At 52.8% G+C, this 26413-nt stretch overlaps 1 protein-coding gene across 7 annotated transcripts in view; it reads left to right on the plus strand.

Annotated features, from left to right (window-relative positions):
- HNF4A (hepatocyte nuclear factor 4 alpha) overlaps nt 1–26413 on the plus strand; it is a 62174-nt gene that overhangs the window by 32166 nt on the left and 3595 nt on the right. Inside the window, exons 1-9 of one of the 7 annotated variants that reach the window (XM_008515686.2) lie at nt 3292–3589; nt 7462–7636; nt 8777–8871; nt 13969–14075; nt 14792–14947; nt 18314–18401; nt 19330–19485; nt 21957–22193; nt 25558–25680. In XM_008515686.2, the coding sequence (XP_008513908.1) occupies nt 3475–3589; nt 7462–7636; nt 8777–8871; nt 13969–14075; nt 14792–14947; nt 18314–18401; nt 19330–19485; nt 21957–22193; nt 25558–25680 (1252 nt within the window). In that variant the 5' untranslated portion in view covers nt 3292–3474. Of the gene's footprint in view, nt 1–3291; nt 3590–7461; nt 7637–8776; nt 8872–13968; nt 14076–14791; nt 14948–18313; nt 18402–19329; nt 19486–21956; nt 22224–25557; nt 25711–26413 lie in introns of those variants that run through there. The other 6 variants (XM_070589290.1, XM_070589291.1, XM_008515678.2 and 3 more) reach the window with 6 other exon arrangements.

A 26413-nucleotide genomic window follows, 5' to 3' on the forward strand; every position in this document is an offset into this window, starting at 1 on the left:
TTTAAAAGAAAAACGATGTGGTCCAGGGGGCAGCTCCCTTCGCCACTGTCCACACCAGAGGCTTGAGTGCCCTGCCCACAGCTGGATCCTTGGCAGCCCCTCTCCAACCCCTGGCTGCCCAGGACAGTGCTGTCAAGACACGCTCCTCTTCCCTTCTCAAGGCCGCCTCCATCTACAACACGGAGGAGCCAGACCTCTAGGTGAGGTTGTCTGTCATCCCCTGGGAGCTGTCACATGTTAAGCTGGGGTCTGACAGCCCAAGGGGGTGGGGAAAAGAGAGAGAAAGGCCGCTGAGTTGATGGCACAGAGGCCAGGGTTTGTTCATGGCTGGGCAGGCCGTCCCTAGGAGCTCTCCTGTGCGCAGGCCCTGATTCCAATGGACAATGTGGCCAGTGGGTCAAGGAGTCAACCACCAATGACAATAATCATTGCTGTTGCATGGTATGCCTACACTCTGTCATTTAATGCCCTCACTGTCCCTGTCAGGAAGGTATCAACCCATTTATCTGATGCCAAAACTGAGGCTGAGAGAGGTTGAAACCTGAGGTCACAGAGTCTGGGAAGTTGAGAGTGCCTGGAGTTTGATGCAGGTCTTTCTGATCTCAAGGTCTATGGTTTATTGTCTCGGGGAGGGAGGGGGATACTGAGAACCTTACAGTATTATCTCATTTAATCTTCACAACAAAGTACAGGTTAGACCCGTTTTGCAGAAGGAGAAAGCAAGGCTCTGAAATAATACCTTGCCTGAGACCACAGGGCTGGTAGACCTTACAAGTGATGGGTCATTTATAGGAGGGCGTGTATCTAGAACATACTATCTGGGGTCGGCTATAGGGGGATAATAGATGGTGTATGTAACAGGTTATGCAAGTTATAATTCATGGGGGATAGATTTACTTATGGGGTAGGTTGTGATGGGTGGGACACGGATGGGGTATGGGCTTCTGGAACGTGCCTCATAGGTGGTGGGTCATGCATGTTGTGTCTTTGGCAAAGCATGTATGTCATGGTTGGGGTATTTAGTAGCTCATTGTGTGCAGACTGTCCACCTGGTAGCTCTTGTATGTAACGGGTCGTGTATGTGGCACGGCATGGCTGACCACAGTTGATCTCAGACCTTATTTGATTCTATCTAAGACATCCTCTACAGAGGCTGAAAAATTGTCATTTTCATTACTCATGAAATGTTGATATGCCAAAGATCACCCTCCACTTTTGGAAATGGGGAAGTGTGCCTCTGAGAATCCATGAGACCCCGTGTGTGTAGGCCAGGCTGTTGCTGGACCGTGAGAGGAGTAGCTGTGCGTGGCCTGTCACAGATGCCAGGCAGGTGGCAGGACCTGGAATCAGTCCTTCGAGGCCCTTCGCAGAGCTGCCCCGCCTTCTCCTCTGCGTTTCTCCCTTAGTCGGGCCTCTGCCTGGCTCCGCACAGCCCCCAAGGCCCCTGGAGCCGCATCACACGTCCCTGGGGTGGGCCACAGGAGGAACCCGCCAGTCGTTGGAGTCTGCTCCTTCAGGTCCTTAGCAAATCCCAGGGTGTGGGCTGTGGGGGGGCTCTCCCTTCCTCCCTCCCTTGGGGTGTTGTCGTGACCAACAAACAGCTGGGCCAGGATCTTCCCCCCATTTGACAGATGGGGAGAGTGCGGCCCTGAGGGAGCTGCGATTTAAACAGTATCCAGGTAGTGACAGAGCTGGCTCCTATACCCAGGTCTCCTGGCGCCAAATCCGGCCCCTCTTCTCCTCCAGAACAATCGCTCCCCCTACCCCGGCCCCAGTTATCTGAGCTCCGGGAGGAAGATGGAGCGGGCAGAACAGAGCTCTGCAGGCAGAGAAAGGGCTTCAAATAACTGGAAGAATACACACCCTTCAAACACATCTCCTCTCCCGCTGACTGCCCACTCATTAATTCACCCACCCACTTACTCACTCACTCATTAATTCCCTGTTTCACTAATTCACCCGCTCACGACTCACTATCTCACTGATTCTCCCACTCATGCTCCCCGGTCTTATCAAATCCTTCCATCCAGCCCTTGCAGCCGGCAGAGGAGCACAGGCTCCCAGGCCTCCCAGGCCTCGGGTCCTCTGCCTCTGCCTTCAATTTCTACCTTCTACATTGCGACCTTAGCTCCCCAGCTAGACTGGGGGCTCTTAAAATTGTCTGCCTAGAGGACACTGAGGGCTGCAGGGTGCGAGAAGAAAAGGGTGAGCCGTGAGCTGAAGGCAGGCAGGACCGGCGGCATAATTTTCAGGGCCCAGTCCAAAATGAAAATGCAGGGCCTGTTGTGCAGAAATCATTACGAATTTATGCAAGTGCAAAGCCTTAAACCAAGCAAGGGGCCCTGCGTTTGGGGCTCTGTGCGCCTGCTCAGGGGGCACACCCATGGACCCCTCTGAAGCGAGCAGGTGGGTAGAGAGAAACAGGGATTCAGAAAGGGACCCAAGGGGGCTCAGGGAGGAGAAGGGTGGCACTGCCAGGCCCTGCTTGATGTTTTACTCGTGCCATCCCTTTTAATACTCAAGCCGCCCTTTGAGGTTGATTGTGCATTCTACAGAGGAGGAAACTGAGGCTCAGAGAGGAGAATCATTTACCCAAAGTCACGATTAGTAGGTGGTAGGCGCCTGGACATAAATCCACGTCTGTAGGGCTGCAGCCTTGTCTCCGCCCATCCTATGAGGGAGGGAGGGAAGCAGGCTGATGTGATGGGAAATGGGAGATGGAGTCTGTCTGGGCCTGAGCAGCTGGGCACTGTAGGGGCCGGTGGGGGCCATGATGGGGCCTTGGGGAGGAGGGGAGGGGAAGTGGAGGTGAGTCTGGCCCTCCCAGGGGAGGTGGGAAACTGGAAGGGAACTCGCAGAATGAGGATGCAGAAGATTGCTGTCTGGGGCCTGGGATTCAGGCTTTTAGTTCAGGAGCCATGAGGCAGCTTTATCTCTGCAAGAGCATTGAGGCTAGAAGTCAATGATTTGGGAAGTTACTGAATCAGGGCATCTTGGAGGTGGGCCATCAGCGTCTGCATGTCCCAGTTAGAATGCCTGACTTGGGGTTGCCATGACTTGGAGGGTGGCTGAGTCAGGGGTCCAATGAGCGCTGGCGAGTTGGCGTGCCTGCCTTACAGAATCCATACCAAACATAGGGGAGTCAGGGCCCCAACAGTTGTAATAGCACCCCGGGTGTCCGCCAGAAACCAACAAACAGCCAAATCCCGGTGGCCCCGCCCAGCCTATCCTGCAGTGGGGGAGCCGATTAACCATTAACCCCCACCCCTCCCCGGCAGAGCCTCCACCCCTTCGCAGAGGCTAGGCCAAGACTCCCGGCACATCCTCCCAGAGGACGGTTTGAAACGCAGGAAGGCAGAGAGGGCACCTGGGAGGAGGCAGTGGGAGGGCGGAGGGCGGGGGCCGGGGCTCGGCCCAGAGCCTTTGGGGTGGGCATCCTGGGCAGGGCAAGTGGCTGAGGTGTGGAGGGGGAGGATGCGCCTCTCCAAAACCCTCGTCGACATGGACATGGCTGACTACAGTGCTGCGCTGGACCCAGCCTACACCACCCTGGAGTTTGAGAATGTGCAGGTGTTGACGATGGGCAATGGTAGGTGGGGGCAGGTGTGCCAGTTGGGGACAGGTATGCCCAGGGTCTAGGAGTGGGACTTTGGCACTCAATTTTGGGTTGGGAGTAGAATGATAGAAAATGGCAGGTTGGGCCTATAGGTGAGCACAGTGTCGCCAGGTGAAGCAGATGTGCCCAGGTACAGCGCCCAGAGGTATTCTGGGGGAGGGGAGGCCTGCAAGGGCAAATCTGCAGCAAAAGTAGGTCCCAGGTATTCCTGCCAGGTCCTTGCGGTCCCTCAAAGCTGTTCCTGCTAAGCGTGTCACTGGGAGCGGGAACATGATGGTGAGCTCCCTCTTGTCATCCAGCTCCAGTAACTGGGCCCCACATGGCCAATGGGGCCCCTTCTTGAACCCCTTGGGCCTGGGTCCAGAGAGATGGAAATGTGTGTTCTGTCCCTGGAGACGGTGGGTGGAGGGGCAGCTGTGTTTCAGGGTGTCTTTGGGACTCTTCTGGGATGAACGCCCCACTTGGAGAAAGTGGAGCTCTCAGGGAAGTTTTGCTAAATGGGACGCCAATCAGCAGCGTGTGTGTTGTGTGTGTGTGTCGGTGTGTGATGGCGACCTAGAGTGCGTGCGTGAGTTTCCGTGTAAGCGTGCAGATGGGTGGTGCGCTGTGTTGCAAACAAGGGCCCCCTGGGACTATTTGCATGTTTGTGTTCATTTGTGTGTGCCAGTTCTGTGTCTGCTTCCGTTTGCATTTGTTCACTGAGTGGGTGTGTGTTTGCTGGTGTCTCTGGGGTGTGTGTGTTTGTCTTGCTCGTGCATGTAAGCAGCAGGGAGTGTGTGTGCCTGTGGATGCGGATTTGTCGGTGCGCCCTGGGCATTCTCTCTCGTGCCCTGTTTGTACCCGTGTGCACAACCCTGCGCTGGGGGTCAGGGCTCTCTGGGGTGCATGATTCTGCAGACACAATGTGCAGGTTCTTTGACGATGCCATTCGCTGAATGAGATTCCCGTCAGCGGAACGTCTGCTGTCTCTGAGCAGATTTGTCACTTGTGTGTATCTCCCGCAGGTTTATACATCTGCTCCCACATCACCCAGAGCACCTCTGAAGGGGGGTGTCTCCTCCACAGGGAGGTGGGGGAGGGAGGAGACCTGGAAGCCAGGAAGCTTCTAGAGAGGAAGGGCCCTAACTGGTCGCAGGCCAGCCTCAGAGGAGAGGTGGGTGGCAGCTGGCCGAGGTCAGCCTGCCACCTGCCTTCCTTCCATGGCCCTGCAGCATCAATCAAGGGCTGCGAAGCTTGTGTTCAGTTGGGCTCAGCCAGAAAGAGGTGAGTGCCCTGCCCGTGGTCAGTGGGCGCTGCTCGTGGGCAGTCTCACCAGCTGCCCACCTGCCGCTGCCGTCCACTCACTGGGTGACTTTGGGCACATCACCTCCCCTTTCCTGGCCTCTGTGTCTTCTACAAAATGGGCTTACTCACCCAAGGCCTGCTGGCCAGCCGGCTTTTAGGAGTGTCTGGGGGGTCACGTGAGAGAACGAAGAAGAAAACACACAGGAAATGGTAAACAAGGAGCTGCTGCCCTAGGCGGAGTGTCGTGTGACCCCACAGGGACACTGTGTGCTGTCACATTTCTGGCCACCGCCCAGCCCCAGACTGCTCCATCACCCCTTCGGAGCCCGCACCTCCAGCTTCGAGGAATCACATGCACCAAGGCAGAGGCCACAACTAGGTGTCCCAAAGACAGGACAGCCTCCAGCTCTGGAGCCAGAAAGATCTGGGCTCAATTCTGGCTTAGATGCTTCCTACCCGTGGGAACTCGGCAAGCCATTTTCCTCTCTGAGCTTCTGCTTCCTCCTCTGTAAAATGGGCATAAATAATAGCACCTGCCTCCCGGGGCCGACCAGAGGATTAAGGTAACAGTGCCTGAGTGCTCAGCACTGGTACCTGGTCCTGGCCCTCCGTGGGTCATCTCAAGAACTCCGAGCATCTGTGAGAAAGGTCTGCATCCCCGCTGGAGTTTGAAGTGGTCTGAGAGTTGGGGTTATGTTTTGCGTACATCCTGGGCTGGTGGCTTGAAGGCCCCCAAGGAGAGCTCCCCACCCATCCTCTGTCCCCAATTCAGAAGCAGCAGCAGTGTCCTTGTTTATCAGAGGCCCCAGCAGACACCCCAACAAGGGCAGCACTGGCCAGAGTCATCCAGCACACCTGGGCGGTAAAGCTAGCTCCTCTACCTAACAGCAGTGTGATGATCCTAGGCAAGTCCCTTGTCCTCTCTGAGCCTCGGTGTTCTCACCCGGAGAGTGGGGCCAATCAGCTGACACCAGGAGTGAGATGATACACTTGGCAGCACCCAGCCCATGCTGCCCAGGGAGCCCCTTCCCCCCACCTCCACTTGAATGGCCCGGAGTTGTGGGGTCAGCTCTCCCCAGGGGTCGAGGGAGGCGAGGCTGAGGGAGAAAGGGCACCAATGCAGCTTAACAATTATCCTCGTCTCCAGGAATAATTCACCAAGTGGAGGGGGCCATGCTCCTGCGCGCCCTGGGGAGTCTAGGAGATGTTCAGCCAGGTGATGGCAGAAATGAGATGCGGAGGTGTCCACATGTGCGTGGAGACTGGAAGTCACCTGCTCCAAGAGCTTTCTTCTGCAGAAAAGTTTTTATTTCACAAACGCTGATATAGTGCTTATTCTGTGCCAGGCACCTCACACATATTGACTCACTGAATCCTCATAACAGTCCTAGGGAATCATTATGCTCCCCGTTTGACAAGTGAGGGAATGAAGGAGTGGAGACGTAAACTAACCCAGCCAGTGTCACGTGGCGAAGAAGTGGACAAGCCGGGCTTTACCCCTGACAGAAAGGCTACAGAGCGTGTGCTCTTAAGTACAGCGCTAGCCCCTCTCCAGTTCTTAGCTGGATGTTCCCTAAGAATTCAAGGTCAGGTTCAGGGTGTCCGTGAAAAAACGTGTGTGTGGCTGACTTTGTGCAGTGTGCATAGGCATGCATTTTTCTGGGGAGATGGTCCAAAGTGGTTATCATCTTCTCCATGAGGTCGTGCAAGATTTGCATCCAAAAATGGGTTCAGCTGCTGAGATTAAAAACAAAAAAATTAGAAAGAACCCGACCAGTTGAACTCCCCAGTTTCACAGTTAGAGAAACCGAGGCCCAGGGAAAATTGAAGCTAGGAAAAGGAACTTGCCCAAAGTCACAGGCGAGTGACTAGCACCCAGGACTCCCCAGCTCCCGGTTCCAGATCTTTGCCACCTGCCTCTTGTCTCCCTCCTCAGGTATATATACATGCGGTAGCTTTTGCCTCTGGGACAGGAAGTGTTTGAGAAGTGCCCTTACCATGACCCTCCTAGGAGGGCAAATGGCCACTGTCCTTGGTGCAGTCTTCTCATTCCCTGGGAGAGTTTGCAGAGCCCCTGGGTACCAAGCTGAGACCCATTTAGCCCTGGTCACTCAGTGAGAAATGGGAGACGGGACCTGGTTCTGGGCAGACACTGGGGGAGTATTCCTCCCTTCCATGCCCCCTCTGCCCAGTCAATCAGGGTCTATAAGGGTTGGATGAATTCTAGGAGGTGATCAGGTTTTCATCACTTCCCAGAGAAAGCTGGGGCTAGCAGTCTCCACCACAGGGAGAAGCAGACCTCCACCAGTGACTCTGTGAAGTCAGTATCACAACCATCCCTAAGATATAGATGCAGAATGGAGGTTCCAACATGCCAAGGGACCTGCCCAAGGTCACTGAGGGAGTGGGAATGGCACCCAGGTCTGGCTGAGGCTGAAGCCCTGGGGAGATCCCCAAAACACTCATATTGGTTCCTGAATCTAAACCACCAGGAGAGGGGGGCTTCTGGGAGGTGACTTCCCGCCCCTCCCGAGTCCTCACTCTTTTTCCTTCTGGTGCAGACACATCACCATCAGAAGGTACCAACCTCAGTGCACCCAACAGCCTGGGTGTCAGCGCCCTGTGTGCCATCTGTGGGGACCGGGCCACAGGCAAACACTATGGCGCCTCGAGCTGTGATGGCTGCAAGGGTTTCTTCCGGAGGAGCGTGAGAAAGAACCACATGTACTCCTGCAGGTGAGGAGCCCCTGCTGGGGGCCTTGATTTCTCCAGCTGGGAAATGGGCCCACTTAAGCTAATGTTCCCCAGGATCTGTCTTCTCCCTGACTGGGTCCCAGAGGCATCTGCCCTTCAAGGCCTTCAAGCCTCCTCTGGTTTCTTAGGCCATGTGGATTCAGATGGGAGCAGTTATTCTAGGAACCTCATTGACTGATCATAAAACTATTGGCTGCTCTTTATTGAGCACTTACTATATGCCAGGCACCATACGAAGTCTTCACGTATATTTCACTGTCCTTACAAGCCCACCATTATTTTTCCCCTTAAGCAAATGAGGATCCATGAGGCATAGGACCAAGCCTCCTCTGAAGCCTCAGAGGATGGAGTCCATACCCCAACCTGGTGCTTTTTCTGGGGCAAATAGAAGATTGGCTCCAGGCCCTTCACCTATTCTAAGAGCTTCCCGCGGCCTTGGGATCCCTCCTTCGAGAGCATCTCCCTTTCTGAGTAACAACAATAATAAAAAAGCAGCAGTTGTCAGTTATGAGGACTTGCTGTGCGCAGACACTGTGCCCAGCCCCATCGTGTGTCAGCTCGTTTTCACCTGTCAACCCCCCTTGAGGTGGTTACTATTATTCCTGTTTTATAGATGAGGAAGCTGTGGCTTGGAGAGGGCTAGGAATTTGCCCAAGGTCACGCAGCTTGAATCAATGGCAGAGCCCAAGCTGACACTCAGGGCTCCACCCATAACCACTGAGGAGCACTACCTCTACTTATATCCACCTCTAGAGAGTGGCTTATGTGGACCAAGTACTGACTCCAGGCCATAACCCAATGCCGACTGTGGGCTCTGAGCTTTTATAGGACCTGGTGGAAACAGCAGGGCCCTGGGACTCAAGGGGCAAGGATTCCCAATTCAGCTCTCCCACCAGGCTGAGTAATCCAGGGGTGCATGTCGCCTCTCGGAGCCTGTTTATCAGGACTGAGTTGGACTCTTGGAGAGTCCGTGGCGCCTTTCTCATGGTTAGCATGAAAACTCCTGGGATGAAGCATTAGAGCAAGGAAGCTGGTGACCAGCCAGATGGCAGGGGTTCTAGTCTGGTCCTGGGACAGGGAGGGCTGTCCCTTCTCCATCTAACCATCCCAAGCCCTCCCCAGATTTAGTCGGCAGTGCGTGGTGGACAAAGACAAAAGGAACCAGTGCCGCTACTGCAGGCTCAAGAAGTGCTTCCGGGCTGGCATGAAGAAGGAAGGTGAGCCTCCGCCCCCACCCTCACCGTCCCGTGGCCCCACCTGCACCCACGGCTCCCCAACAGGCAGTCATTTACAACTGTGGCCACGACTTTATGACTCGGTGACTGGCTAATGGCTGAGAGGAGGGAGGGCCTGGAAATCTGACCATAGGGAGGGGCTGGGCTTGGTCTTGAGAAAGATTCAAAGAGATAAGCTCCCACTCTCAGCTACTCGGGTTCCCAGCAACCACCACCCCCACCTGCCTTTGCCACTACGAGGCAGCCAAGGCGGGGTTTTTTTTCTTAGCATATATTTCAAACCTTAGAAAGAGTGTGGAAAATGACATTACAAATGTCCATGTACCCGCCCCCCAAGGCTCAGCAAACGTGGTTGGAGGGGGGCAGTCCTATTCCTGAGCTTCCTGTCCTGGGGCAAGTGCCCACTTCCTCAGTCTTTATTCTCCAGTATGAGGTGATCCAAAGTGTTCATGTCCTAGGGAATGGGAACAAGGCATCAGCCTCATCCTGAGGGGAGCAGAAGGGGAACACTGGAGCACAGCACACACTGAGGTCTGGCGCGGCCTCCTGCTGCCAGCAGATAACAGTCATTGCACTGGGCTTTTCCACCACTGATAGCTCCTTTCATCCCCATGACAACCCTATGTGGCTGGCAGTACGGTTATTATTCCTCTTTTCATGGATGGGGGAACTGAGGCCCAGAATGGTTCAGCAACCTGCCTAAGGCCGCACAGCTGGTCAATGCAAGATCTGAGGTTTGAACCCAGAGCTTTGCATTCGAGTTCAGTGCTGTGTAGATGATACCTCAACGCTGCCTACATTACACCCTGCAAAGCTTAGGAACACTTAAAATTTTCCCAGTCCAAGCTCAGGAAGCAAAAATCCTTCAACTGCTACTTGAGTAACTTGAGTTCATTCTCAGATCTCTTCATCTCCCTCTCCCCTAAACTCAGCCTGCCCAGCTCTGGGCAGGTCTCGCCCCTAGACCTTCACTTCTCGCCCGCAGCTGTGGCACACCAGCCAAACCCTTGGTCTGCTACTGTACAAACACACACACACACTCCCTACTCCACCCCACAGCAGGAACCTGGGACCCAGCCCCCTAGCCACCGGAGGAGGAACTCGCCTTGGGCAGCCTCTGCTCCCCTGTCTCTGCCTCTGAGCCCCCATTTTCTCTGCCCCCTCCCTAGGGAATGTCTTCTGTGTCTGGTCCCTACGGGGCCTGGGTTTGAGTTCATGAGGCCTGATGGGAGACCTGGGCCCGCTGATCCGGATGAAGCACGGAGTGCTCTCCAAGGCCCTCTCCTGCTCTCGGCACAATTCCAGCATCCAGACCTCAGTGGTTCTCAAAGTGGGGAGGGGCTTTCTCAAAGGGCAAGTGTCCCCACCTCTCACCCAGTTTTCAGTGGGCTGGGGCCTCTCTTACCCCTTCTCACCTCCAAGTTGGGAGAAATGTTAGGAATGGCAGTGTGACACTTGCATGAACATGGGAGGCAAGACAAAGATTGAGACCTGCGGTCCGAGGCCCTGACAGTAGATGGTTCTAATAGTCAGTCACTCTGTTACCCCAACAGCCTGTGACTTTAGGTTCAAGACAATGAATCTCTCACGTTAAAATTGCAGGCCTTGTGACAGGTGGGTGGGAGAAGGGTTGGCAGCACCCCCCTGAGCAGATGGCTGCCTTCCTGGGCTGTATGCGGCCTGATCCTGCACCTGGTCAGTCTTTGTAATGTTTCTCGTTAAACACCGAGAGTCATTTTCACGTGTGTCACTTCAGGGAAGTTTCTGCCACTTCTGGACTCCAGTGTTCCCATCCATAAAATGAGGGGGTTGATAATGACCCCTTCCAGTGCTGCGAGTCTAGCTATGTACTCTCTGGTCTCCCTGCACGAGTACACGCTGCCCAGCAGGACACGTGTGTTCGCCCCCTGGTCCTTCCCCTGAGCTGCCAAGGAGGCAGCAGGCCCGCATCCCAGCTCCTGGGAGGGGAGAGAGAGTCCCAGGCCCTTCTGCCTCAGCTCAGCTTTGAAAATAGCCATTGCTTCTTGGCTCGGGGAAGGTGGCATTATGCCAGGAGGATGGGAGAACTGGCTGAGGGCGGGCGAGTGCGGGCTGGTAAATGTTGGTGCTTATGTACATGCCTGGGTTAACCGGGAGTTCATGACACGTGCAGTCACCTGGTTGCTTTGAGAGTAGGCCAGGGGAGCAATTGCCACTGTGGTCAAGGCTTGGGAAGCAAGGGTCTGGCTAGTTCTCCCTGAGTCTTGCAGTCCCAGCACCCTCCTCAGCCTGGCGGGAAGTTCCCAAAGCCAAGAGAGATGCTCATGGAAGCTTCAGTGATCAGGAGAGTTGGAAGGAGTTTTTCATTTCTCGTCCTCAATGGCCTTAGGAGGATTTGGGAATTGAAACCCAAAAGTTGCCCCTGAGGACAGGAAGTCATGGGCTACAAACGTAGGATTTGCAGACCAGCCGGGTGTATACAAGGTCATCAAATCCACCCCTTCCTACTTTACAGATGGGGAAATTGAGGCCAGAGAGGGAACACGATTGGGTCAAGGGTGGAATCAGGACTAGACTCAGACTCCCCAGAGCTGAGCAGACCCCAGGCTCCCTGGATTGAACCCGGGACTGATAAGCTTAGGAGGCATCCTCTCTGGTCTAGATTCCTGAAACTTCCTCTTGACCACAGGCAAGGGCTCCAGATCTCACAGGCCTCTAAGTCTTGGCCGCAGGATATTCTATAGTGTCCACAAGTGGGTTCCCTGAAGGGACAAAGACTCTGGAGAGAAAGCTGGGGGTCAGCGGCCCAAAAGTAGGTCGCAAATTCCTTCCTATAACAGGAGACCAGGAAGAGAGCCAGACCCAGGACCAATGTCCGGCTCCTGCCATCAGAAACCCAGCCCAGGAAGCAGGGCCGGGGTGCAGGAGGTGTGGGGTGGTGGGGGGCCAGGGGCCGCCCACCTGATGGGCCCTTCCTCAGAATCTGGCCCAGCCCCCTGCAGGCCCCCATCCTGGGTTCTCTGGGAAGACAGGCTCATCCTCCTCTCCGCCTCTGCCTGGGTCGGTTAATGTTCAATAGAAGTTACATTAGGTCCCCGACCCTGCTAATACTGAGCAAACATTTGGAAAACATCATTCCGTGACTGAGCTCGCGCCGCGCTGATAAGGCCGTCCTAACCTTGAGGAGCCCAATCCGCGGCTGCTGACAGCAGCCCTTTCATTCGGCCCGCCTCTGCCGGCGCCGGCAGGGTGCGGGGAGGGTGCGGGCCCGCGGGCGGGCGGGGCTGGGAGCTGGCCCGTCCAGGGGGGTGGGACTCAGGAGAGGAGACAGCTTGCCTGGGACTTCTTTATATGCCACCAACTCCGGGGCTCTGTTTCGACGATTTGACTTTCATTCTCTGATTTCAACAATGCGTGAAATCAAGAGAAAGTTGAACGGCTGGGATGTCAATGTCCCATGGAGACATAGAGCTTCCACCTCCTAAGAAGCGGTGCTCTGTCCAGCACCTTCTTTCATTCACTCGATAAGGATTTATTGAGCACCGACTGTGTGCTGGGCTCTGTTCTACCAGAGGAACAAAGTTCTGGCTCTGGATCTTTCCTTCTCCTAGAGAGACAGAGAGTTAAGGAAGGAACAAAGAATTCTACAGTAAGTGCCAAGAAGAAAAATAAAGCAGGATAAAAGGCAGCGCTTAGGGAGGAAATGCCACACCAGACAGGGTGGTCAGAGAGGGCGTCTCTGAGAAGGTGGAGATGGGAGTGAGGTGGAGGAGAAGCTAAGCCGTTTGAGAGAGACAATTCCAGGCAGTGGAGCAGTGGCAGCCAAGCCCCTGAGGGAGAGCGGCCGGGTGCGTCCACGGAACGCTGGTTTGGGGCACTGGAGGGGTCTGACCTGAGGTCAGTTTCAGCCAATCCCTTTGTCCTCTGAGAGGCGCACAGACTGTACGGACAAGGCCAGAAGGACAGAGACCAGTGAGGAGGGCCCGGACCACTCCAGGGGAGAGACAGCAGGGCCCAGACCAGAGTGGGAGCCATGGATCGACTTTGTAAGGATTCCTGACCATTTGGGGTGCGAGAAAGGGAAGGATAGCAGATTCCTGTCCCTGAGATGCAAGAGGCTCCCAAGGAGCAGGTTTGGGAGGGAAAAGCTTAGAGATGGGGAAACTGAGGCCCAGAGAGAGGATGTGATTCCTACCAGCAACCACCGACAGGGAGCAGCAAGTTCCAGAGAGGAGCCCACCTCTCCTGCCACCTCGTCCTCCCTCCTTCCAGCATCAACAAAGCCTCATTCCACAGTGAGACCTCTTGGATTTTAAGGGACGAGGCTGGGGCAGCAGAAAGTCCGTCTCACATCTTAGGCCAGGACTCACCCAGATGGCGACACACAGCGGGGTGTGGGGCCCTGGTGGACAGAGGCCCCGGGTCTCTGAGTTCCTGGGACAGAGCCCGGCAGTGGGGCAAGAGGGAGACAGAGCTTTCCCTTGTTGTCCTGAGAAGGTTAGTCTGGAACATGCAGCTCCTGCTGATGGACGAGACCACCAGGGCGGGTGGGGGCCTCCAGATCTCCTTGTCCAGGCCTCTTCTTCAGAGTGCGGGAAGCCCTGGGCCATCTCCACGTCACCCAGAGCAATGCATTTTACTTACTTTACACACTTTCTTCTGGAAGAATAGGGACCCTTTTCTAAAACAGAGCTTGAAAATCTGTCATCTGGACAGATCCCCTCTTCAGTATGAGTATTGACCCACCCTAAGCCCTCTGCCAAGTCATCACCACTTTGCATGCCTCCAGTGACAGGTGGATCACTCCTGCAGCCACCCCATTGTGTTGGGGGCAGTTCTGTTGCTTGGAAAGTTGTTCCACAAGCTGGGTTGGAATCCATCTTTCCTCATTCCCACATGCTGATCTGGGCTCTGCCCCCGGCCACCCCCCCTCCTACTCCCACCTCCAAGTGTGTTTTTTGCTCCAGGACAGGCCTGCCGTCTCTCTTTCTGGGTTGAACGCTCTCCCCTGGCCCCTTACCCACTCCTCATCATTGTAGGACAGCCCTCCCCCGGCGTCATCCCTGCCCTCTCTCCTCACCTCTCTCTGCCTCCTCACAGCCGTCCAAAATGAGCGGGACCGGATCAGCACTCGCAGGTCGAGCTATGAGGACAGCAGCCTTCCCTCCATCAATGCGCTCCTACAGGCCGAGGTCCTGTCCCAGCAGGTACCAGGGTGACCCCACCCACCTGGGGCAAGAGGACCCTCACGCCGAAGAGGAGTCTCACCTCCACCCCTGTCTTCCCCAGCCAGGCCCTGGAGCAGCAGCTGGACGGACCCTTCTCTATCACAGAAGGGAAACTGAGTCCAGTGTCATGCAACCAGTTTAGTAGCAAAGACAGAACTTGAATCCAGGTCTGGCACTCTGGGGCACTTTCTAGTTTATCCCGCTGCCTGCATTCTGCAGGCCAAGCAGAGTCTTGGCTCTCACTGAGGGCCTGAGATCAGCTTAGCCCCGAGGAAACAGCGTAGTGGACAGAGTAGCAAATGGGCCTCAGCCAACCCCTTGCTGTGTGACCCTGGGCAAGTCACAACACCTCTCTGGGCTGTGCTTTCTTCACCTGTCAGATGAGGATGATGATTTTTGCCCTGCTTCTCCTCGAGGGCCAAGGAGTTCCTTGGGGTTCTAAGGCGTTGATGGAGGAGGAGGTGGGGAGCAGGTGAAGGCCCAGAGGGAATGAGCCCTCTTCCCTCACATCTGCCTTCTTCAGCATCCTCCCTTCTGTCTGTTTCCGCTGAGCTTCCTCCAGAGCTGAGAAGGGACTCACAGCCCATCCCCCCTTCTCCAGACAGGGAAGCTCTCTGGGGAGGGGGCTCTGTGCGGGAGACAGAGAGTGTAGGCAGGGCCCAGCCATCCCCAGCATTTTCTTTCCTCTCCCCCAGATCACCTCCCCGGTCTCAGGGATCAACGGAGACATTCGGGCCAAGAAGATCGCCAGCATCGCAGACGTGTGCGAGTCCATGAAGGAGCAGCTGCTGGTGCTCGTCGAGTGGGCCAAGTACATCCCGGCTTTCTGTGAGCTCCCCCTGGACGACCAGGTGAGGGCGGACCTGGGCTGTGGGCAGTGCGGGCCCTGGGCAGGTGGGTCCCGCTGGCCCACCTGGGGTGTAGCCTTGGACTGGTTTGATTTTGTTTAACAAAACACACATACTGCTCCTGTGTGCCTGCAGCTGTTTAAATCACTGTACAAATATTAACTCCTTTAATCCCTCCAACAACCCTATCAGGTAGATATATTATTATTCCCATCTTATAGGCGAGGAAACTGGGGCACAGAGAGGTTAAGTAACTTGCTCAAGGTCACACAGCTAGTATCCAGAACAACTGGGATTAGAACCAGGCAGGCATGCTCCAAAGTCCAGGCTCCCGGCCTCTGTACCACAGCACCAGACGGCTCTCCCGGGGGTATGTTGACAGGGGCCCAGGGCCAGGGATCAGGAGCTCTGGGCTTGAGCCCTGGCTCTAAGACTGGTTCTCTGTGTGATCTTGGACAAATTCCTTCCTCTCGCTGAGCCTCAGTTTTCTCATTTGTAATGTGGGAATTATAATATCAGCTTCAGGAAGTTGTTGGGAGAACTGAGGACATTACCATTTGAAAAGCATAAATCGAGTCATGGAGTGGCTCCACAGAGCCAGGCCACTGCTGCCTTCCTGAATGTCAGTTTCTTCCTTGTGTCCCAGCAAGATGGTTTAACCTAGCATTTTTTTTCCCTAAAGTACCTTCTTTGGAGTACCCAAGTTGTCCCAGGGGGAGAAAAGGGGCTGGGCAGAGGGGTCTGATGACAGGCAAGTGTCTACATACTGCAAATGGCAGCTCCTGCCCAGGGCGCGGGTATTTTTGCTGTCTGGGAAAGGAGAGCTGGACTGGCCACCTTCTCAGCTCTGAGGGAGCCTCGGGGCCACCAACGGACAATGCCCCTGACATCAGCTCCTGGTGCGTTTGCTTCTCTGCTTTGCACATTTGTGCAGAAGACTGGTAATGCACGTCAGCGTGTTAAAATTTCTGAGAAGTCCCGCAGGCAAGGCAGCTTCGAACTCTGTGGACCCCGGGCTCCTCAGACTCCTCTGATGCCTAGACTCTCTGGGAGCACCAATCAGTATGCCACGGTGGGACACGCTGTGAAGACACTGGATCGGCTGGCCCTCACCCTCACACCCGGGACTGGATGGGACGCCCTCTCACATGGCTGCCTCCCCGCTTTGGGAGGGATGACGGGGCAGGGACCTTGGCTGAGCTGCACCCGCTTTCTCCCCTGCCCCTCATGTTCTGGCCCTGGTCCCCTCTCCTGGAGAGTCTGCATTAATGTTTAATCTCTTCTGTTCCTTCTCAGGGGCTCAGCAGGGCAGCAAGATACCCCCAAGCTGAGCAATTGTTAACCTCGATTTCCCACCTGAACCTCCCTGGCTGGGGCTCAGAGCATTCTCAGAGAGCAGTGATGGGTGGCCAATAACACGGGACAATCATTAACACCCCCCACCTGCCCACCCCCAGAACAGCCGCCATGTCAGGGGGCTGGACCTGGGGCCAGGAGGGTTGCCAGCTCCCCATTCATGGTGTAGAAGGAGCCCCTCTTGCCTGAGACACAGGGGGCACACCTGGGAGAAGTGGGAGCGTGGGCCTCCAGAGGACCCCCCAAATCTGCCGACATTGCCCAAGCAACCACCCTCCAAGATTGTTTGCTTCTTGATTTGTTTTGGACATCAATCCATTGAAACCTGGAAGGCTGGGTAGCATTGGCTAAGGGGACTGAGGCCTAGAGAGGGAAAGCCATTTGTCCAAGGTCACAGGGCAAGGCAGCCACAGAGTTGGGATTTGATTCCAGGTCTTCTGCCTCTTGGTTTGAGAGCCACTGGGGTAAGTGACGAAAGCCCTGCACAGTGCCTGGCATACAGGAAGTGCTCAGTGACAGGCGTCCTTGGGCCTCTCCTGTCCTGGTCGTGCAAAGTCGACCCTTACTTCCAAGGCTGTTGGCCATCTCTGCTCTTTCCTGGTCATCCTCACAAAGTTTAACCACGGGGGAATAGACCAATACTTATTGAGGGCTTACTATGTACCAGGTGTCTTCCATGCCTTAGAACAAGTTCGCTTCCTTGGAGAGGCCTCCTCTGACCTCCCATCTAATAACAGTCGCTCTGGCCCCATCGCTCTTTGTCACATAACCCTCACCTTCCTTTCTTCCTCTCTCCCTCCCTCCCTCCCTCTCTTCCCTCCTTCCTTCCTCCCTCTCTCCCTCACTCCCCTTGCCTCTTTCTCTCTCACTCTCTCTCTTTCTTTCCCTTCCTCCCTCCCTTCTTTCCTTTTCTTTCACTGTTGTGTCCCCACTGTCTAAAAAATATCTGTCACTTAGTAGGCACTTAACATTTGATGGCTGAAAGAATGAACAATCAAAAGAATTAATGAACAAAAGCATTTTACTTCCTAGTTTAGCCTGCTAAAAACTCTCCAAACTCCCTAACCTGACCTTGCAGATAAGATCCTTGAGGCCACCAGCCTGCTGCTGTTTTTACTGGCCCGTCCTTTGGTCCTCATGCAAGCACTAAAGCAGACGGTTCTGAAAGGGCAGGTGATGTCCTCCTGTGAGCTGCCTGGGTCCCTGCCTCGGGCTTCAGTCTTCAAAGGCTGCTTTGTCCTCTCTGGAGGGAAGGGGTCTGTCAAGCTCATCCCTGCCAAGAACCAGTGCTCATACCTTTGCCTTGGGAACCAACATCCAAGTCCAAATTCTTGTCGCTCACTCTCAGAATCCTAGAATCTTGCGATGTTAAGTGGGCAGATGCCCTGGGGATCTTCCGGAGCAGTGATTTTGCAAACACAACCGCACATCAGAATCAACTTGGGGGCTTGTTAAATACGGATCCTTGGCCCACCCCATACGTACAGAATCAGAATCTCTCGTCATAGGGCCTAAGAATCTGCATTTTTATAAAATGCCCTTCCTAATCTTCTATAGCTGTTCCATGGGTAGGAATTCAGGACCCACAGTTTCAGAACTTTTTGGGTCATAGATCCTCTTGATAGTCTGATGAGAGCCTTTGAGCCTTTGCTGAAAAAAACACAGCCAGAATATTGTTAGTTTCTCCAGGCACACACACGAGGTCCAGAGGGGAGCGACAACTTGCCCAAGGACACAGCAGTTCAAGCACAGAGTCAGCCTTTGGTTTCCTGGCTCTGAGCATGTGTTTCCCATCTTCCAGGTTCCTACCGAATCTTTTCCAGGTCCCTGGTTTTATCCGTACGGGAGGGAGGCAGCAGTTTTCTGGTGCCCATTTTGTAGTCCGGGCAGGTAAAGGCAAGGGAAGCATGAAGCTGCCTTGCCTGGGTCCGTGGGTTGGCTGGGAGCAGCCTTTCTGGGGTGCAGATGCCTTCCCAGGGGTGCAGACTCCAGACACCATCCCTTCTCTTTCAGGTGGCCCTGCTCAGAGCCCACGCCGGTGAGCACCTGCTGCTCGGAGCCACCAAGCGATCCATGGTGTTCAAGGACGTTCTGCTTCTAGGTGAGGAGGCCACCTGCCCAGCCAGGGCTCTGTGGAGAACATGCACAGTGCGGAACGCACCCAGGCACAGGGGCTTCCCATGGTGGCAGGCAGGGGCGGGGGAGACGGATGAACAATGGCATTGTCCTTGGAGTTCTCAGCTGGAAACTCCACTCAGGTGCAAGGAAATATGGATACAAGGAATTAAAGCTCCCAGCATGAAAGTGAGAGCACATTCAGGGTTATGCCTGGGATTGCCGGTGTAGTCCGTGCTTTCTGTAGTAGGAGCAAGAGGCGGCCAGGAATGGCGCGCCTCCCCAGCCTGTCTCACCCATGCCCTCACGCACTTTTATTTAAATATTTATTCATCTTATTAATTTATTTTTTAATTTTATTTAAATATTTGTGTAAATACTTATATAGATCACTCTATGGGCCAGATGTTAGTCTGAGTACTTTGCAAACATGAACTCCTTTAACGCAACAACCCTGAGGTAAGCGCTATTATCTCCATTTTACAGGCAAAATAACTGAGGCACAGAAAGTAACTTATCCAAATATATCTGGCTAGTTAGTGGTAAAACCGGAATTCAACATGGTCCGTCTAGTTTCAGAATCTTGGCCCTTCACCTTGATGCTTCGGTGCCTCCCCCATGGCCCTTGAGTGTCATCAGTCTTGTGGGTCGTGTTGGAGAATGGAGCTTGGGTGATGCGAAAGGGTCCTAGAAAGCCAGGCTCCAGGCCCAGTCCAATAACTCTGAACAACTCATTCCTCTAATCTGGCCCTCAGTTTCCTTGTCTGTAAAATGGGCATGACAATCTCCATGGGGCCCTCCTCCCATGGGCACCAGCTGCACTGCAACTGCAAAGGGCAGGGTCTGTCCAAAGCTAGGGGAGAGGGTACATCCAAGGTGGCTCCCCCATCCCCTCTCCTTCCCAACCCACGCAGGAAATGACTACATCGTCCCTCGACACTGCCCGGAGCTGGCAGAGATGAGCCGGGTGTCCATGCGTATCCTCGACGAGCTGGTGCTACCCTTCCAGGAGCTGCAGATCGATGACAATGAGTACGCCTGCCTCAAAGCCATCATCTTCTTTGACCCAGGTACAGTCCACACCTCCCACCCACCCCACTACTCCAGACCCTATGTCACATGTCTCCTACTGCGTTACGTCCCCTGAGTTCACAACCTCATCTCTTTAGGACAACAACCTGGAGAGGTCATTTTTATTAGCTCGCTTTAACAGATAAGGAAAATCAAGGCTCAAAGGGTTGATGTGACTGGACAGGACACACTGACTCCGGAGGCTTGGCCTTTTTCTTCCCTTCCTTTTTCTTCTTTCCCTTCCTCCCTCCTTCCTTCCCTCTCCTTCCCTCCTAGCTTCCTTCTTTTCTTTCCTTTCATCTTTTCTTTTTTTCCTTATGTTATCAAAATAATACCTGCCCTTACTTAAAATGCAGACAGTCCTCCCCACCCCAAGGCTCCTGCTAAGACCTCATCCCCAGGGGAACCATTCCTGGTTCCTTTACCTGTTTCTTCTGGCAGTTACCTCTACAGCTCTAAATAAAATGCTAAGCCTTCTCTTTCTTGATTGATCCATCCTGGATCATATTTCCCCTCCTTTGCTAGTTGAGGATTTCACTCTTCTCTATCACCATCCCATCTTTTCTCCCCCATCCTCTTCATATATTTTTACTGCTGCTTTGGTGTCTCTATGGACTGCCTTTATAACGCTGAGTTATGCGCTTGTGCCTTTATTTCTTGTCCTATCCACTGTAGACAGTATCTCCTAACCCTTCGTTAGCAGGATGAAGACACTGCATCCCCATCTTTCCCTTCGGCTCTCAACTCTCCTCTCTCCTTTCCATCTACTGACTCTACCTGCATGTTACACAACATCTTTGTGCAAAGCTGATTGCATTTCACAATATCAAGATGCCTGGGTTCTAAAGGCTTGCTTGCTTCCTTCCCCCCCTTACATGTTAGCGAGGACCTACTGTGTGCCAGGCAGTGTCCTTAGTGCCAGGCCCCACCTGCATGGAGATCACCTGTAGTAATAATAGTAATGAAGAGGGAGATGACCGCCATTTATGGAGCTGAGCGCTCCACTAAGGCACCATTCTGAACATTTTATGGGGATTATCTCACTTATTATTTGCAACGTGGTACCTGTGAGACAGGAATTGTTATCATCCCCATGTTGCAGATAAGAAAACTGAGGCATAGGGATATTGATTAACTGGGCCAAGGTCACACAACCAGGAAATGGCAGAGCTTGGGTTTGAACTTCAGGCAATCCAGCTCTCAAGCCCACTTCTTAGCTACCGCACACTATTTCTCATTTCCTGAAGGCTAAGACTTGCAGTTCTGGTTTCCACAAGAGCCTGGCCCGGCCCGTATCCCCTGTGGTCCTCCGCACAGGGCTGCACAGATAGTAGCTGCTAGGTAAAATGGGCGGGACTAGTGATGCTGAGGCAAGGTCAGCAACCTGGCCTGGAGGGCGGGTGACCTAGTACAGCACCTGTCATGTCAGTGGTGCTCAGTAAATGTTTGTTGACTGAATAAAAAAAATGCACAAATGTGGCTCAGTAGAGAGAACCCTGGAATGGAAGTGTGGGTGAAATTCTCTTTCTGCCACTTACTTTATCCATAAAAGAGGAAGTTAATGCATAACCTCCGTAAAGGCTGAGATTAAGTGCAGGGTGACCGCTTACGTCCCCTTCTAGGTTAAGGATCTAGAATTTATCCATTGATTTTTTTTTTCATTCATTCATCCTTCCATCCATCTACCCACCCCTTCATCTAGTTACCTATTCAACAAATATTAATTAGGCGTGGTGCTAGCTGGTGGATTTAAAACACCAAGAGAGACATACGCCTGCCCGCACATGGTCACAGTCTAGCGGAAGAGACAGTTACCTCCTGTGGGATCAGTAGTGATGAAAGAGCCACAGAAATTTGGGGACATGATGGACACTCATAATACAGACTTGGGAGGGCGGAATGGAGAAGGCTTCCTGGAAGAGGTGAAGCCTAAGCTGAGACCCCAAGATGACACAGGCAAGGGAGCAGGCAAGCGGGGAGACGCTATTCTAGGGCAGCAGAAGCAGCGTGTGCCGAGGTCTGCAGAGTGAGACCTCAACCATGAGTCAGGAGCCCCAAGTCCACATCATGGATCTGCTAACGACTGGATGTGTGACCTGGGCCAACTCCTTTCCCTACTCTGTGCCTCAGTTTCCCCATGTGTATTGAGGAGGTTACTAGGTGCCCTCTGGAGTATGTTCCTAAAGTCCTGCCTTCCGTCCCCTACTCCCCGCTCCCAGTTCCGCATTGTAGGAAATGTGACAGAAACACTTTACTTCCTGATACCAGAAAGCTACAATTTGCGTTAGTGTACTCTGGTTCTTGAGGACCCTGAATCCTTGTCCCGACACTGCTGAGGATGCCTTGTGTGACCTTGAACCACTAGGCCCCCTATCAGGGCCCCATGAGTCAGGGGAGATCCGGGTCCTGACTCCCCAGATGCTCCAGCTGGGCCCCGCTGCCCTCCTTTGGCCGCCCCTTCCTGTTGCAGATGCCAAGGGGCTGAGCGACCCGGGCAAGATCAAGCGGCTGCGTTCCCAGGTGCAGGTGAGCCTGGAGGACTACATCAACGACCGCCAGTACGACTCGCGCGGCCGCTTCGGCGAGCTCCTGCTGCTGCTGCCCACCCTGCAGAGCATCACCTGGCAGATGATTGAGCAGATCCAGTTCATCAAGCTCTTCGGCATGGCCAAGATCGACAACCTGCTGCAGGAGATGCTGCTGGGAGGTCCGTGCCGGGTCCAGGAGGGACTGAGAGGTGGGCGGGGGCTGGGGGGGGGGGCCCTCTTCAAGAGGCAAGCCTCACACAGACCTAGGCTCACCTCTCAGCTCCATCACTTCCTCACTCTATGGCTTTGGGCAAATCCCGTAATCTAGCCAAGTCTCAGTTTCCTCATCAGGAAAATGGCAACAGTGGTCCATTGATTCAAGAGCATAGCATGTGCCAGTCACTATCAAAAGTGCTGGAGATTCAGCAGAGAACAAGATCTCTGCCCTCCTGGAGGTTGTCTGTGAGTGTGTGTGCATGTGTGTGTACATGCGTGTGTGTATTAAGGCTCATGGGATCAGACAGTAATCAAGTATAAAAGAAAGAGAGTTTCTACAGATTTTGAAATTACCAGGTAATAGATAGAGTGTATTGGTTGGCCAAGGGAGACATCTCTGCAGTGGTGACTTTTGTGCTAAGACCTGATGGATGAAAGGAAATAGAACATTTAAAAGTCAAGAGAAAAACACTCTAGGCAGAAGTAACTAATGCAAAAGCCCTGAGAGAGGAGAGGTTTGTGTGTTTGAGAAAGAAGGATAAGGTTGTGACATGGGGGTCATTGTATGAGATGAAGATGGAGAGACCATTTTGGGCAGAAACCAAATCGTAAGCATTTGGTCTTGGAGGCCATGGTCAGAAATTTGGATTTTATTCTCATTTCAACTATTGTGAGAAGAGTGAAAGTCAAACTAATGTTTTAAACAAACTACTCTGATTGTTGGGTAGAAAGTGAATTTCAGGCAAGCAAAGTGGAGGCGGGAGACCCCTGAGAATGTTGTTGTCTCCAATTAGGGGGAGGATGATAGAAGCATGGACCAGGGCATGACTGGAAATTTAGCAGCAGAGAAAACCTTGATCCTCTATTTGAAGGAGGAACCCACAGGATTTGCCGATTGATCATATGTGGGGAGTGAGAGGGAGGGACTGAGTCAAAGATGAAATTTTTGCTTTAAGTAACGAGAGTGATGGTGAAGTATAGTCACGTGACACAGAACATTTTGGTCAACGACGGACCACATATACGATGTGGTCCCATAGGATTGGTACCATGTAGCCTAGGTGTGTGGTAGGCTATACCACCTAGGTTTGTGTAAATACACTCTATGATGTTCACAAATGACAAAATCACCTAACGTCACATTTCTCAGAACGTATCCCTGTCATTAAACGACACATGACTGTAATTTACTGAGATGGGAAAGACTGAGAAAAAACAGTTTGAGGCTGGGTGTGGCGATGGTGGTGAGGGATGAACCACGAGATCTCAATGAAGTTGAGATGACTGTCAGATATCCAAGCTGAGTTATTAATGAGACAGTTGCATGTTTGAGTCTGTTGCTGAAACACAAGCGCAAAGCTCAGGATGAAATGGAGCTCCATGGTCCTCTAGTGATTAGGTACCACGGAAGGAGATGGAGAAAGACTAGCCAGGGAAAAAGGAGAAAAGCCGGAGAAATGCCAAAATTCAAGAGAAGGGTGTGTTTTAAGGACAGCGTTTAGTGGTATTAAATTCTAAAGGACAATGAGGGAGGCGTCCATCGGCTTGGCAACATGGAGGCGCTTGGTGACTGTGTTGAGAGCAGTGTCAGAGGCCATGGGAAAAGAAACCGGATTTGGGGGGGGGGGGTGTTACAGATTGAGTGAGTGGGAAAGTGAAGAAGCAGAGGGGGGGAGAGTAGACGACCCTTTGAAAATGTTTTACTACAAAGGGGAGCTATGAGGGAGTGAAGGATGATTGCAAGGGCATGATTATAATGACGGGCGATGGAATCTTGGCTGGACTAAAAGAGAAATAAATATGGGGTGGGGGCCAGTGAATTGGAAGCCTCGAGAGGGTTGAAGAAGTTTTGCAGGGAAGGTACTAGATGAAGTGAGCTGGAAAAATAGGAGAGAGGATCTAAGTGAGGAAGCTTGGACTCGAGATTTTGGAGGTGATGCAGTTCCTGGTGATGTCATGGCCAAGGGCAAGGTTTCTCCATCTCAGCACTTGATAGTTAGGACTGGATAATTCTTTGTTGTGGGGGCTTTTGTGTGCGCTCTTTACCCATATCCCTGGCCTCTAACCACGGGATGCCAGTAGCACTTCTCCAGTGGTGACAACCAAAAGTGTCTTCAGATGTTGTCGAATGTCCCCCAGAAGGGCCCAAATCATCCCCAGTTGAGAACCACTGTCACATGGTAACTCATTTCATTCTCACTTCGACCCTATGAATATGGAGTTATTATGAATCCGGTGTCATTGAGGTCAGGACCAGGAAGGAGCTTGTGCTCTGTTACCAGATAAACTTGGGTAAAATAATTAGTCTCTCTGGGCCCCGTAATCTCATCTGTAGACTGGGATAATAATGGTACCCACCCTATAGAAGTGTTGTGAAGGTTAAATCATGTCAAACATGAAAAGTGCTATAAAACAGTACCTGACACACAATAGGTACTCAATAATTGATAGCTATTATGGAAACAGGTGTACTTTAGAGGCTTCTGGCAAGCCCTAAGATTCCATCATCTTCATATTAGTGACCATGGCCTATTATGAAACCACATCCTATATGGTACTATCACTCTCTGACACATTTTTTGAAGCAGTGACTGTGCTCCAGACACATTGCTAGCCCCTCAAAGAGAGAAGAAAAATATGCCTGTAAGTGTGATGCTCACAGACACAAGTGGTTATTCCCAAAAGATGGGGTACAGATAAATTACGACGGGAATTACCAGGAAGAAGAAGTTTACTTCTTACTGGAGTGGGGAGAATCAGGAGAGGCTTCCCGATGGAGGAAATAGCTGAGCCAGAATTTGGACTTGTGGACCTGGGAAGGGTAGAGAAGCCATCTCCAGTGGAAGCAACACATGAGCAGAAGTATAGAGAGAGGGAAGTACAGGAAAAGTAGATGATATAAGTAGGTCTATTTGGCTGAAGCTGCCATGTCGGGGACGAGACTGAAAGGTGAGTTGCATCCAAATGGTTGAAGGATTTGTGTGCCAAGGAGCTTTGAGAGCCATTGGTTAAATCCATTATATTAACATGCATTCAATACACTACTCATTATAATATTTAAATGATCTCAGAGCTTCCTTATATGTACCTTGTTTCTTTCAAATCACTTTTGTTCTCTTAGTTTGTTGGGTCCTCTCAATACCCTCATGAAGCCTATGGATAGGAATGGTAAGCCCAGTTTACTAACCTAGGAATAGGTACCCAATGGGTACTGTCAATATTGCGTGGGCAGTTTGATTGGGCACACCTGAGGAAGATGGTCCCTTAAGACCCCGTGGTCCTTATTCCAAACTCTCCATCCTGATTGAGTCCCCTCTCTACCTGCAGGGTCCTCCAGTGATGCACCTCATGCCCATCACCCCCTGCACCCTCACCTGATGCAGGAACACATGGGCACCAATGTCATTGTTGCCAACACAATGCCCTCTCACCTCAGCAACGGACAGATGTGTGAGTGGCCCCGACCTAGGGGGCAGGCAGGTGGGCAACGTGGGCTCTACGGAGGAAGGGGTGAGGTTGGGGCCTAAGAGGGGAGTGAAGAGAAGGTTGGGTCTGGAAGATGGGAACTGGGATACCACAGTTCTCTGTGCTCCAGGGTAGGGAATGAGGGGTGAGACTGTCCATTTGTTCAGGCTGTTTATTCAATGAGGTGATTGACAGCCTCCTCTGAATGAGGCTATCCTTGGGATGAGGCAGTCCTCTGGATGAGGTCACCTACTGGGTGAGGATGTCCATTGGGGTGAGAATTCCATTAGGTGATGTTGTCCATTGGGTAAAATTGGTTGTTGCAGTAAGCTGCCCACTGGGTAAGACTATCCATTAGACGATTGGGTGAGACTATTCATTGGGTGGGGATGTCCATGGGCTAGACTGTCCTCTGAGGTGAAATCTCACAAGAATGTTTGTCATTGGGCGAAGTTCTTCAAAGGGTAAGATTATGATTGGGATGAGACGGTCCACCGAAATAAGATTGCATTTCATTCAGATTATTCTTTGGGAAAGGTGGCCGTTGAATAAAGTTGGCTAAGTGGGTCATGGTCAAAATTACCTTCCAAACCTGTGATGGAAATGGGACCAATGAGTTTCCATTACTTGTCTTCTTAAATATGGAAGAAATGGTATTTTTTGAGCCAGTTAGCTAGACTCTTGGGTCTCATCAACTGCTGCTCTTTCTCTCCAAGAA

This window comes from Equus przewalskii, chromosome 21 (assembly GCF_037783145.1).
Source record: "Equus przewalskii isolate Varuska chromosome 21, EquPr2, whole genome shotgun sequence".
Classification (NCBI taxonomy): domain Eukaryota; kingdom Metazoa; phylum Chordata; class Mammalia; order Perissodactyla; family Equidae; genus Equus; species Equus przewalskii.